The sequence below is a fragment of the Cololabis saira genome, chromosome 4, assembly GCF_033807715.1.
Source record: "Cololabis saira isolate AMF1-May2022 chromosome 4, fColSai1.1, whole genome shotgun sequence".
NCBI classification, from domain to species: Eukaryota; Metazoa; Chordata; class Actinopteri; order Beloniformes; family Belonidae; genus Cololabis; species Cololabis saira.
In genome coordinates this window covers 33,399,114-33,413,918 of record NC_084590.1, presented here as the reverse complement: position 1 = coordinate 33,413,918, position 14,805 = coordinate 33,399,114, and the positions used below count along the sequence as shown (strand labels likewise).

Sequence of the window (14,805 nt, the reverse complement as noted above, 5' to 3'; positions counted from 1 at the left end):
GGTTGCAAGATCAAAATGCAGATATATGTGGCTTTCAGGTTTTGCCAAATTTGGTATTAACCATTAATATGTATGCAGACAAGTGAGTAAAAAAAGAAGAAAAAAATAAATCAACAATAGGAGAATCACAGGGCGTACCTTAATATTTTTAAGCTTTACTGGGTGCAAACCCGGTCAATAATCCAGTGTAATAACCAAAACTGTCAGCACTGACAAATGAGATTTGTGATATTTCTAATATTGCGCGCAACAAGAACTGATTCGTTTAGGACGTTGGATTTCATCAGTATATCGGAAATGTGTCTGTTCTTGTTTTCCTGCAATGCTAGTTATTTGGTCATCCTGACAGATTCAGTTATTATTATACTATGAAAGAAAAATATTTTCAGCTACAGATTATAAGCATTTTTGATGCTGACTGTCCAGCAAAGGAACTGCATAGATGATTCTTTAACATAAAACTCACCAATTTGGTATTTGGAGACAAATCATAAGTGAATCCTATGAATGCCCTTTTCAGAACTGATATTAATTGTTGGTCTTTTCTCTGTGTTCCCTCAATGTTTTAGTCACCATTGATTCGCTGTACAAGGTGACAGAGGGCGGTCAATCAGACATCTTCCACAGGCATGCAGATGGCGGCTTCGACCCGGCCTGCTGCTTCACTGTGTATCATGGAAATCACATGGAGTCCCTCGATCTGGTGACATCTAACGCCGAGGAGGCCAGAACCTGGATAACTGGCCTCCGCTACCTGATGGCGGGGATCAGCGATGAGGACTCGTTGGCCAAGCGGCAGCGTACTCATGACCAATATCCTTTATACAAAAAGCTATATAGTGTCACAAAAAGGACGGTAATTTAATCTCTTTTTTTTCCATTTTTTTGTCACTCCTTTGCTTTGATCTGGCTGTTAGTTTAATATGAGAAAATATGTAGATTTGTCTTTTTATAAAGATGAACACACTTTTTTTTTTCCTTAATGAATATTTTTCTAACGTGGATGAAGCAAACGTTTGAGGAAGCTGATAAGAATGGAGACGGCCTACTTAACATGGACGAAATCCACCAACTTCTTCACAAGCTGAATGTCAATTTGCCACGCAGGAAAGTCAAGCAAATGTTTCAGGTGATAATTTTATAAAAACACATTACATTTGTATTGTACTAATTTACAGACAGTCTGTACTGTTTTTCTTTGTATCTGCTATCGTGGTTGCACTTTTGTTTCAAAGCATGAGGGCTCGCTGGCGGTGGGTTTCCTCCCGCCCTCTTCTCCCCTCTATGGGGTTGCTGGTGGCCTGGGTTCCGGGTTCTTCCTAGTCGGCCTCTGGTCTCGTGGGTGGCGGGGTTGCCTCCCCACCCCCTCCCCCACTATAGATACACTTCAGGTGGAGCTTTGATAGGATTATTACACACACACACACACACACACACACACACACACACACACACACACACACACACACACACACACACACACACACACACACACACACACACACACACACACACACACACACACATATATAGACATGTACATTGGCTTGTTCACCTGCATGCTTGCTCTGTAGTTTTTGGGGTTAGTTAGTCGCTGTAGCTTAGCTCAGATTGTGATTGGATCTCGAGATTTGGGTCGATCGCTGCTCGTGTTTTGGTCGGTTCCGTGTCGGTTTCGTGTTTCGTTTGTGGTTTTTGTTGCAGATTTCCAGTGCTCGACGTGTGCCTCCATGTGTTCTTGCTTCCTGGTTTGGCAGCGGATGTCAACCCCCCCCCCCCCCAAAAAAAAAAAACAAAACAAAAAAAACACCACTGGGTTTGTATGCGTGTATATATATATATGTATGTGTATGCGTATGTATGCATACATATATGTATATATATTAAATATAGTAACAATGCACATATATATGCCTTAGGTTTTTACCAGCATGGTATTAACCATTAATATGTGTGCAGACAAGGAAAAAAAAAAAGAAAAAAAAAAGAAAACATTGAATATACTGTATAAACTTAGAACATTTCTGAACAAACAGAACATTTCCTCCTTTCCGACACTGTTGCTTACGTCTTAATATTCCCCTGTCTCTTTTTCTCCTTCATCAACGCTTTCAGTTCCCACCTCTTTATAGTCCTGGAAAATTCAAAGTGGACACTGCATTTAGGTGCTAATGATTAATGGTAAATCAGGTGAGCGATCAGGGGAGAGGTTAGGAGGGCAATCATATAAGTGATATGCTGTCAATTGAAAAGCCAAAGTCATTTCTGGAACTATATTGTGGAAATGCGTTTGAGGGTTAGAGTACATGGGCCCCATAGTTTTGCTCCACAGACCACCTGTGATGCCATAAAGTCACTTATAATCTGTCACAAGGATTTTTTTTTTTGTGTTAGTAATTGAAGACTTAGAAGTCTAGGTTTATGCTTCATATGTATTGAGCACATGCCACCACATTTTGATATAAATATTACCAAATTCTGCCTGGTACACACCCGTGGTTTGGCATTTCGACAATTTTCAGCAGCAGAAAATACAATACCCATCCCTCAGTCTTAGGAGCTGAGCAAATCAATTTTCAAGGCCGTTAAGCTTTGAAATGGCTCTTCTGAGAGTCTACTGACCACAATAAATCCTATCTTCAGCCCAGAGGGCTCTCAAAACTTTTATTTTATTTTTTTATTTTTAGCTGAGATGATAACAAATATCCAACACAGCTCCCAAAGCCTCATCCTCTCCACACTCATTAGTTCAGTGTTTTTAACGCTATAAAATCCTATGAAAAAATTCACTCTTTGGGGTTAGATAAAACAGACGACATTACCACTTTATTTTCTTCCAATTAAGCAGGAATGGACAGTACCGCTGCCACTTGAACAGCTTGTCTTGCTTAAAATACCACAGATCTGTTTGTTTTCTGGTCACGCATCCCAAGTCCATCACAGTTATTTATCCTGCTGGTGGCGTGTAGATATTCTGTCTGTGATCGAGTCCCAGTACCCACAGCAAACCCATTATGGGGGTGGGATGGGTGCATTAGCTGCTATAATTGGATAGTAATTGGTGTGGAGTTGAATGCGCCCCCGCGAGATCCAGGTAATATCAGACACTGGATTCCAGTGAGCAGACAGAACAATGGGGCTGACCAGGATAAGCAGCGTGAAGAACAGTGATAGAAGGAGCAGGTAATGTGTTGGTGTCATAAAGACGGGTGCATTGTGTCAAACAAAGCTGTGCGAAGGCAGGAGATGGTAAAAAAGGTGGGACTGTTTGTAGCTAGATCTGTGCCAACACCTGACGAGTCTACACGCCAGGTAATTTCTGACCATATGCATTGACTTGGCTCATCGTGGCTCATCCCAACCCATCAGATCTGGCAAAAGAAAAAAAAAAGACTGAAAACAATGATGCATTACTTGGTTCATATACTGAAAACCTCACAAGGTGTGCTTCCGTGACACTTGAAGTGTATCAAATTGGACTTGTGAAATAAAGGCATGGAAACATGCAAATTCAGCAGAGAATCAGAAAAAAGGTTTCAGATATCAGAATCAGAAAAAGGTTTATTGCCAAGAACATTACTAGGCATACGAGGAATTTGTTTTGGCGTACTGTAATTGGTGCAACAGATTTTTCTAAACAATATATACATGGTAAATAATATATACATGGTAAAGTGATTCAGTGAGTTGAATGAGAGAGCGGTCCAACAATGTGCAGGTGATCACAGTGCAAGAGAGATATTGCAAAACAGTTTTTGCATGAGGTTTTTTACGCTGGCATGAGGGACGTTCTGCTGGCTATCCCAGCTGAAAGGCAGAGACACACCCCGAAGAGGTCATCAATGCATCACAGGACCACATAAAGACAAACAACCTGACTCACTCTCTAGAGTATCTAGAGGAACGCAGGCAAGCGTAGGGAGCACGCTCCAGCTCTACTCAGATATCCCCAGCCAGGATTTGAACCAGGAACCTTCCAGCTGTGCTGCAACAGCACCAACCACCAAACCACTGCACTGCCCTTTTTCAAAGAATCAGAATCAGAATCAGAAATAAGTTTAATGCCAAGTTTGTTAAACACGCACACAAGGAATTTGTTGTGGTGATTGGTGCAATACAAAGAGCACATATATAATGAAAAGAGAAAACTTTATGTTCATTTATGTTCATTAAAGTGATTGCAGAAATCTAAACACAGAAATGCAAATTAACCTGCAAAATGTTTTATCGACATTTTTAAAATGCAATAATCTTCTTTCAAAACTGTAATGTCAATGCAGATATTGTTACAGTAATATGAAAAACAGGATGGCTGTGTAATCATTAATTGTGATAAGTCATTATGTTTCTGGTTTGTGTATTTTCTGCTTAGTTGTTTTAGTATAGTTTTATTTCTGCGATTGTTTTGCTGAGGTTTTATTTTGTCATTTTCATTTATTCATTCCATTTTTCTTTCTTTTGACATGATGCAGGGCTTTATTTTACATTGCTAATCTTTGGAATTGTGTTTTCAGTAGCTGTTTTGTGTGTGTGTGTGTGTGTGTGTGTGTGTGTGTGTGTGTGTGTGTGTGTGTGTGTGTGTGTGTGTGTGTGTGTGTGTGTGTGTGTGTGTGTGTGTGTGTGTGTGTGTGTGTGTGTGTGTGTGTGTGTGAATTAGAACAATATTTTGGTTTTGTTCTTGTGTTTTGTTTAATGCTGTTGCCTTGTTTTTCATTGTTAAATTAATCTCATGTTATTCATTTCTTGTTAGAAAGGGGATTCTTTTGTGTATCTGTGTGTCTCAACTAACTAGTGTAACATGACCTCCATTATTTGCTGCAGCTAGAGTATTCAAGTCATAACCACCAGCCGTGTCTTCAAAGTAGCTATGTTCACAGACAGTTAATTAAAACTGAACATTCAATCGTCGGCCTGTTTCTAAACTGTTGAGACTCAACTGTCAACTTTGGCTTTGCCTCCATGTGTTATGCTTCTTCCCTGATTTCCAGTGTAAAACTGTCTTTGTGCACTATCCTTTCTCCCGATTACATAGCCATGACAACTCCAGCACGTCCATCTTTCTTGCTAGCAGTGGTTCAGTTTATCCTTGGCCAGATGAGACCCATTACTTCCCTAAGGCTTTTGTAGGGAAATGCTGACAGTATGCAGAGGTCACTCTCCAGCATCCGCCAGCAATCTGAACTGCATAACAGGATGCACAAAACAGTCAGCTACAGCCACAGTCCTGCCTCTTCACTGTGATTGGTGCAAGGCTGTTGACGTCCAAGTCACAGCCTTCGTTTTTGTTGGGCTGATTTGCTTCCCTACTTCCTGGTTGTCATTACTAAGATGATAAACAAAAGTTAAACGAATCTCGTGAGGTTTTTATTAAATTGTCTACGATGTATTTTGGTAGAAGTATCAAAGGAAGACATGTCTTTTTAGCTCTGTTCATAGCAGCGAGTTAAAGGGGCGGAGTCAGCATCTTAACTCCACCGGAGTCTCCTGTTCTGCAGGGTGTGCCTCTTCAAATCGATGTTAAAACTTTGTGCTGCTTACTTCAGGGGAACAGCAAATGCAATGATATGGAAAATTGGGGGGAAACACTGACGTGAAAGTGTGATCTGGAAAGCTCAAACACTGAATGATTTATCTTCAGACTGAAGTGGCGCCAAATGACGTGAAACCTTTGACCTTCTCAACTCCCAAACATATTCTTTCAAGCACAAAAAAAGTGGTTTGACCCTCTAAGAAGAGTGGCACCCACTTTGTGTATAACTTCACTTACAGTGTAATCATTTAAATTTCATCAGTATTTGTTCAACTGCAGATGCTGGAAGCAATCACATGTCCCTCCCTTGCACTCTTAGGAAGCAGACACAGATGATAAGCAAGGCACACTTACGTACGAGGAGTTCTCCGTCTTCTACAAGATGATGTCTCTGAGGCGGGACTTGTTCCTGCTGATGATGGCATACAGCGACAGGAAGGATCACCTGACAGCAGAAGAGCTTGCCAACCTCCTGCGCGATGAGCAGAAGGTGAGAGCAATCTCTATTTCTCATGACGACAAAGCAGCCTCCCTAGTTTGAAATCAAGATGCAGAAAAGAGAACTCCTCCACCACGCAGCTTCTTCGGATGTCTACCCAAAGGAATGTTCTCCACTGAGTCAATCTATCACACCTAAAATTGGTTTGTCTCGTTGGAGTGTATGACTTACATACTTTCACTCTCTTCTATCATAAGGTTTTCTATGTTTCTAACACTTTCCTCTCGGTTATCCTGAAATGTTTTGATTTGTATTTTCCATTCTATATTTACTTTCCCCAATTCATGATACTCAGGATAATTCCTGCTCTCTGACTGCACTGCCTGTTTGACACAGCTGAGATTGACATTTACCAAAAGATTTTTCTTTTTTTTTCTTTAATGAAAATGGGAATTCATTTTGACCTCATTTGCCTCGTACACCTGGATTAAAGCTATGCTATTTGCGGTATGTCAAAAGGTCTAAACATTGTTTTTTTTTCTGGATCTTTTGTGTGTGTTCCCCCCTCGTAGATGGCCAATGTGACTTCAGAGTATGCTGCAGATATTATCAACATGTTTGAGGTGTCTGATGAGAATAAAAAAAAAGGCGTTATGGGGATTGAAGGTAAAGCTCACATCCTTTTTTAAAAATCCTTTCCTATATTTGTGTTTCTGTTATAAATCTTCCATTCAGTCAATATTCCTTCTTTTTCTGTCTCCTTGTGTAACGCACCATTAGTTAACAGCATCATTCTACAGCCTTTTCCCCCTCTTTGCATTATGTTAAATAAGCAGCTTTTATACAACAGCCTTTTAATATTTTCAGAGGTGTAATTTTGAAGTCAAACACATGATGCTGAGACGTGAGGTTAAATGTGCAACCACTTACAACCAGTGAGTGATAAATTGTACAAAACTTTATAATATTCATCTTGCATGAGTTTACAGAGCAGCACAGCAACAAACCAGACATTTGCTAACCTGTATCACGTAAGACATCAGATCATTGAAACTCATATCGACTTTGTTTTTATTCTGTCGGGTCTCAGTCCTCATAATACCAAACAATAGACAATGAATGGCTGAAAGTATTTTTAATATAATCTCTGGGAGTAATTTGAAGTATTTGTTGCATGTAACACAAAGGTTGACCTTAAAGTAGGGAGGGAGGAGACGGGGCGGGGGGGGTACCGTAAAAATTGGTTAATCAAAATGAAATCGGTGAGACACAGGAAATGAGAGTGTGGCAGAAAGACAAGAGCGAATGAGGGGAGGGAAGATGACAGGCAGAAGAGGATGAGGAAACATGAAACATGAAAGCTGACCAGACCAGCGTATGATGCCCTCCCTGCAGGTCTGAGATGTACGTGTTTGCACATAGATTGTGCATTTAATGTGACACTAATTGCTTGTGAAATATACTCTACATTAATAGTCATTTAAAATCTAAACCAAGTCACAATACAGCTGTCGGAGCTTGGAAGATCACATCGATGGCAAACACTTTTCCTCCAAGCACGTTTTATCTGCTTCAATTTTTTTCCATTTAACCTCTACAGTCCTCTTGTTCCCTTTTTATTTTGCTCATTTTAGTTTTCTCCTTCCCTTCGTATTCTCACTTTATCACTTCAGTTCCCCCTCACTGAATGACAGCACGGATTCTGCCCTCTCAAGCGTCTTTGTATTGTGTCACTCAGCACTGTGGTTTGAATGGTTGGGAGGCCAAGCAGCAGATGAAGAGAGATATTATTGCTGCCGCTATGAAAAGCTCCGCATGAGATAATCTGAAGACTGGCAGTTGGAAAAATATGAGCCAAAGGGGCAGATTTACTTTGCGACTGGCCGTTTTGATGTTGAAATGTTCCTGTCAATATGAGAGTGGTCGGGTAGAGACTGAAAAACTGAAACTTGCACATGCCCACTTATTTACAAAGCTTTATGTTTTAACTTCACTACCAGTTATAATGCCATCATTTACTGCCAAAAAAGCATTATTTATTCCCGATCTATTAATATCTTTTTTGGGTTCCAGAAGAAAACGGGTTCGATTGGTTATATTTTTGTCTTCATAGGATACTATTACCTCCCAAAACAACTGTAGCCCCAAACTTCCCTTATGAAATCAAAAAGAAACATTCAGAATAAGGAAGCAGAAGCGGTGCAGAAGACCAGGTAGTGAACCGAAGTGTTGATGCTAATTGTTGAGGACACTTCCAGCCCATCTTCAAACAGATCTCAACAATGTGCATAATTGATGTAATTCGTGGTTTGTGAAGCTGAATCTAGAAATCGGACAAATGGGAGAGCATTGTTAATTATACACTTGGAAAAATGGTGATTCAATTACTGAAAGAGCAAGGTGAGGAGGTAAAGATGGATAGTTAACTCTCACAATTTCATTTGTACATTTCATGAATTAAAACAAACCTGAAACAAAAAAAAACCTAATCCTATCCTGATGATAATCAGAAGAATTTAAAAATAACCCATCCAACAGCCTCTGGACATCAGTAGCAAGCATAACACATGTCTTTTACACGATACAGTATGAACTACCCATTTATAAACATTTACTTCGGTTTGTGTAGGTATTATTGTATGTGTATGTCAGCATACAGATATTTGTTTATTATCACTACAGAAAAAACGGTAGAGGCAGATGGGAAAATGTAATTTTAGCCAACCCGAATGATAAATCTTGGTGTATTTATTACAGCATTGGTGAAAACACGACCTGCTGTTGGTGTCAGATAAAAGCTCAGGAGATTACTGGCATCAGAATTTGTCCTCTTGGCAGAACTGATATCTGTACACAATCTCTCTGATGATGCAGAGATGTGTGACTTAAACCCAAACAAATAAAGATTCAACATCAGGGGATCTACAATATCATTATGTGGGAATGAAAAATGAACGCCTGTATAAAATTTCATAGCAGTCTGTCTGATAGCTGGTGGGAGTTTATTGCCCAGCAAAAACAGTGTCATACAAGCCTTATCAAACAGAACAAAAAGGAAAAAAAAATACCCCCACTTCCCACCCAGACCCATCTGAAAAGATAATACACTATATATATAATAATATATAATATACTAGTAAACAGACAAAATAAAAAGAAAACAAACTGTGACTGACCTCTTTCCCCTTTTTTCTTCAGGTTTCACAAGTTTCATGCGCAGCCCCACATGTGACATTTTCAACCCTTTGCACCACAAAGTGAACCAAGACATGGACCAGCCTTTGTGTAACTACTTCATCGCCTCCTCTCATAACACCTACCTGACCGGAGACCAGCTCCTCTCCCACTCCAAGACTGACATGTATGCCTGGGTGCTGCAGTCCGGCTGCCGCTGTGTGGAAGGTATACTGACATCTAAACAGGAAGATGTTTCAACGTGTAGAAAAATAGGGGAAAAAATAATCCTCAAGTGTAAATAATATATTAGCAGTGAGTGAAAAAAATCCAACTGCAGCATCAGGGATGTGTTATTATGGGGGCTGTCTTGCTTTTCACAAAGGAATGGGACGCATCACTGCACATGGCCGTCATTCATGCCATTAGTAACACCCAGGGTTTTGTTACTATGACTAATCAATACCGCGGCTCTGACAGGAGACTATAGTAATTGGATGTCAGATTTAGATTATTGAAAGTGACCCCCCCCCCCCCCAGCTGTACTCTTTCAGCTAAATTCAGCACTATTATGTATATTTTGTGTTCAAATTTAGAGAAAAAGACCTATAGATGGGGTAGTTTTGTAAAAATTATCTCAAATTGTTCTAATCTATGTTTTTTCCACATGAATTACTTTTTCTCCTGCAGTGGACTGCTGGGATGGTCCTGATGGAGAGCCAATGGTCCAGCACGGCTACACGCTGACCTCCAAGATAACATTCAAGTCCGTCATAGAGACCATTAATAAATATGCCTTCGTAAATAACAAGTGAGTAAATGTTGCCTCTGTTATGTTTATTTGTGAGTGGAAATTATATTCTTTCATTATCCCCATTGTTATTATAGTGGGAGAAGAACAGCGTCGAATACCAAACAGAAAGATTTTACCTTTATTTGCCAGTTTACTGACTAAAAACATTGCTTCTGGTTTAGGACAAATGGTCTATTGCATAATAATTCCATGTGTTGACTCCAAATTGTCTTCTACTGCTTAATTATAATCTTTTATGGGCCACTTTGGTACAGAGCTCTTACACTTTCAATAAAAAAAGCAGTTTCTTTTTCTTTAAAAACAAAACAAACAACCCCGCCACAACATTTTTAGCAAATGTTAGGGCAATATGCACAATTTAGATTGAAAAAATTGTGTTACAGGAGCAAAAGTTTAATCTAAGCAACAAAGTTCCTGATTGAACTTCCAGCAGGAGTCTTTATCTGTGGAGTTTGTATTCTCCACTTGTGCTTGTGTGGCTTTTCTTCTGGTATTTGGGCTTTCTACCGCCCAAAATCATGTAGGCCTACTGTATGTTAGACTCATTTGTGATTTTAAGTTGCCTATAGGAGTCAGTGTTTGTAATTGATTACCTATATGTGGCTCTGGGATGGACTGGCAACCTTTCCACAGTGATAGGCTGAGCCTGCATTTAATTTACAGCAGGTGTGTACCACAATTTGGTGTAATAAAGCCATTTCAGAGAAGCTGAGGTTTTCTGACGTAAAGGTGGGAACGGGTTCACTGTTTTGTAGCCACTTCACTCTGCAGTGGCACAATGATTCAAAGAAGGCGCCTCCCCTGGATGCTCTGTCAAAAGGCATTTTTAGCTAGTTGTTCTGACAATGGGCCATCAGTCCCTGTCCTAATGATGTAGTGACTGATTTCATCGTTCACTCAGAGTTTTGCAGCCATCGTTATGATGCTGTTATGCCTTTTTTGCACACATAGCACTTGTTTGGGATGTTTTCGATCCCTGTTACCCCCCCCCCCAAGGGGCTTTTATCTAATGGAGTGTTGTCAAATTACATGACTCTCTTGAAGACCATCTGATCTCCAAACCACATTTTGCCAACAAAACAAGAAAGTAAGCAGATCCTCATGCAAAAGGTATATTCATTTGAATATCGACATTGAGAAGAAATGATTTGTTGTTGATGTTGCTTCTTCTTTGCTGTCATAGCTTTGTTGAATATTGAACAGCATCTCTCCCTCATTTGGGGTTTTCCTTTCCTCACACCGAACTTAAACCATGCCTTGCTTTTTCAGTAACTAAAATGTGGAGTTTCCCCCAGATATTAGGGTACATTACTAGATATCTGACGTCAGACGTGGCTCAGTAACCTGTTGGTGAACTTTTCTGATGTGTCTTTGAGTATTCCATGCATAATGACAAACTGGTGAGCACCTCTTTGTTTCAATTTGTTTCTGACCAAGAGCTTTTGCTGATGAATTGTAAATTGGACTCAGAATTGTGTGATGTGAAGGTGGCACAAGTCTATTTTAAACTGAAGAGCTTATAGAATAGAATCTTATGAGCCAGTTTGAGGATTTAGCAGCAACATCCCAAAAAATGAAGACTGCACACCTGTGTCCTCTCTGGTATTTTGATGGGACACCGCAATGCATTGAAAACATCACAACAAAAGCAAATTATGAGGGCAAATCACAACATTTGTAAAAACCCCAATCATGGAGATGGAAGATGTGGACTGTCTGATCAACATTTTAAAATACTGATGAATTTGATTATAATTGACCATAGGCTTCACACAAAAGTTAGACAACCAGATTCATGTTTTTCGGAGAACAGCGATTCCTGGCAGTAATGAGCACTTATTACTGCTCCATCTGGTGAGTGGTGTTTCCTCAGGGTCCCTGAGGAACCAATGACGGTCTCTGCTGGACCCAACAGTACCCCCCAAAACACAGCTTCTCACTGCCACTCTGGCTCACACTCATTTCTTTCATACCTTCTTATCAAGGCAAATATAACGCTGTTCTTTTTAATCAACTACAGTCTCTTTTTGGAGTGGACTCATCTTATGTAATTGAACATTTGGCTGTGCTAAAAAGAATATTGAGCTTATTAAACGTATGTTATCAACATAAATTCAAATCATCCTCATTTGATTTATCAATAGTTTCTACTAGTTTAAATACATTGTTTAATAGTTTAGAATAATTTATGAATTGTTTTTGCTGCAGTGTTTACATTACTCAGATTTCTGTCCAGGAAAAGCTACTTTTCATATCTCTGCGCGTCCCCCCGTTAGAGCCACAAATTAGCTGTTACTTTCTGTTGTTGAATAGCCCAGATTTAATGTATTAACTAGGGAGCTTTACAGGCATCTAGGGATTTTCTTTTCCTGCAAAAATCTATTTCCTTCATTTCTGAACGTCTTCATTGTAAGCTAAAATGAATTCTTTCAAGATCACAGACAGACCCCAGAGTATCCCTTTTAATTAGGGTTCTAAGAAAAAAATTAAAGACATTATTAAAATAGGTGCAATTAAATTTTTTCTAACAATCTTTTTTTCCTTTCTTTTTCTTTTATTTGTGATAAATGTTATGGTGTGATCCAACACAAGAAGAGAATGCCTTTTTTGTTTTTACACTTTTTGCTTCTGATTTTGGGCTTGATGACCGAATTAAAAACAAGCTGTTAGACAAATGCTACTGCAGAAATCGCAATTATGTTGATTTTTTCGCCTTATTTTATTAGTTAATTCATCATAGAACTAGAGAACTTTTTTTAACATTTAGCATTTACGTTTATATCTTGGGAGTCTGCTAGAATCGGAGCAAATGCTTTAATGTTTAAAGAGGAAGTCGTTACTTTGCTCGAATATATCACTGCAACATCTGTGCTGTTTTTTTCTTTAAGTTCTTCTTGCTAGCAGGCCCAGTCAGGTCTGATTGGTCAAAAACCTGTGTGAGGCAGCTTCTGATCCTTTTATGGAGTTGTGCTAAACTAGCCGCCTGCAGCCACATGACACAAATGAGTTTAATATGAATGCAAAACCCTAACTACTGACATCTCAGAGGTAGTCATTGGGGAGACTTTGGGCCATGTAAAACTTTGAAAGAAAGGGAAAAAAACATCATCTTCTTCACTAATTACATTACAGGTGGACCTAAAAAAGAGTTAGTCCCAGCCTCATAATATCTGACAAACGCTTGAACACAAATATCTTTGTCCTAACATATGAAACTGTTCCAGAGGCTAGGAATTGCACACTATAATGTCTCCTCAAATAGACTACATTTACTAGTTTACTACCTGCAAATTGTCATTAACACATGCATAATGAATACCGGTAAGTAATCTGTAATAATAATGCCAACAGAGAGAACAAATTAATAAAGTGAACGTCCTGAGCCTTATTGCTGCCCAAGGGCGAAACTTTAGTTTCAGAGGTGGGGGGACACAAGTAAGAACGGTACATTTGTGCGTGTAGCTGTAGCGTGGATGTGCAGAGTGGCTTTGTAAGACTATGTGTGTGTGAATGCGAACAATCAAACAATTTTAATATGGATTTACTTTTTTAGACACTTTTTAACTTTTTTTTCCTGATATATGTATTTATTATTATTTTCGTTTAGTGCTATACAATGATAAAAAAAGAGTCTTGAATTTTGTGACCTCTTTCTCTGTGGGCATCCTTTATTTTTGACACAACACAACATTAACATGCCACATAACAAATCAGCTCTTACCTTAAGACAGTATACAAGCTTTACAGGCTTACTTACAGGCCTCTGGAGAAACAGAGTTCTTGGCCAGGCTTGATTTTTCATTTTCAAAAGCTTGGCCACAGAAAAAAACATAGAATTCCATTGACTCTTTGTTTATAATGGAGCCAAGGCAATTCACAGTAGCACTTCTCTTGATCTTAAGGTTTTGTTGCTGAGATGCTGTTCTACAATCACTTTTGGGCTAACATGTTTGGGTTCCTGCCTGCACTTCTTCACTTGCGCCTGTCTCCACATATTTCTCCTACGAAATATGAAAATAGATCATGTTCATTCCTTCCTTTCCTTATAAACAAACCAAAATCACCTAACCATTTACAACATATTAAGTTGAGTAATATTTGGCTACCCATCTCTGCACAGCCTACCTGCAACACCGCAGTGCTGCTGCTTTTTTGTCCCGCTGCAAAAATTGATTTTAAACTGAGCTGCCGGTGTTGTGCCAAAAAGTGATTGCCTGCCAGAATCTGATTTCTTCTGATTTCTGGCCGCGGGAGCGCGCACAGCAGCCCGTTGAGCGATAGCGCTAAAACGTCAGATTTTCAGATTATGAAGCTCAAGAATGAGATCAAGTCATATTTAGGCAGAAACAACTTTTCATTAACTGTATTTGGCCTCCAATCAATTTTTGGCAGGTGAAAATGCCTATTTTGTGTTGTAATGGTTCTTTAAAAGAGTTAAAAGCAATCCTGTGAGCTCTAGTGTTTATATTATGAAGCTCAAGAATGAGATCAAATCATATTTAGGTAGAAACAACCTTTCATTAACTGTATTTGGCCTTCAATCCACAGACACACATGCAGACACACAGTGCAGACATGGCTAGGCACAGAGGATCCAGGTGAGGAAATCGACGCAGAACCTTCGCCGTAGGGTTACGCTGTAGGTTACACGGCGACGCGCACCGTACAGTGCGCGTCGCCGCGTAACCTACGTCGTATGCTCTGCGTCGATTTAACGTGGAACCATAAATCAGCCTTGAGCAGCACTGAGGGGAGGAGGGAGGAGGGGGAGCGGGGCTGCCGTGCCGTCTTTGCATCGTCTTCGCACAGAGTGTGTGAGGATTTGCAATTACAGGCTGAGCCTACCGT

At 39.7% G+C, this 14,805-nt stretch overlaps 1 protein-coding gene across 5 annotated transcripts in view; it reads left to right on the top strand.

Moving 5' to 3' along the window:
- The window catches only part of plch1 (phospholipase C, eta 1), a 73,659-nt gene that overhangs the window by 40,779 nt on the left and 18,075 nt on the right, over positions 1 to 14,805 (top strand). For all 5 annotated transcript variants that reach the window (XM_061719507.1, XM_061719508.1, XM_061719506.1 and 2 more), the window contains 6 exons: positions 570 to 813; positions 1,000 to 1,129; positions 5,850 to 6,020; positions 6,542 to 6,635; positions 9,168 to 9,371; positions 9,834 to 9,954. In XM_061719507.1, the coding sequence (XP_061575491.1) occupies positions 570 to 813; positions 1,000 to 1,129; positions 5,850 to 6,020; positions 6,542 to 6,635; positions 9,168 to 9,371; positions 9,834 to 9,954 (964 nt within the window). The remainder of the gene's footprint in view (positions 1 to 569; positions 814 to 999; positions 1,130 to 5,849; positions 6,021 to 6,541; positions 6,636 to 9,167; positions 9,372 to 9,833; positions 9,955 to 14,805) is intronic.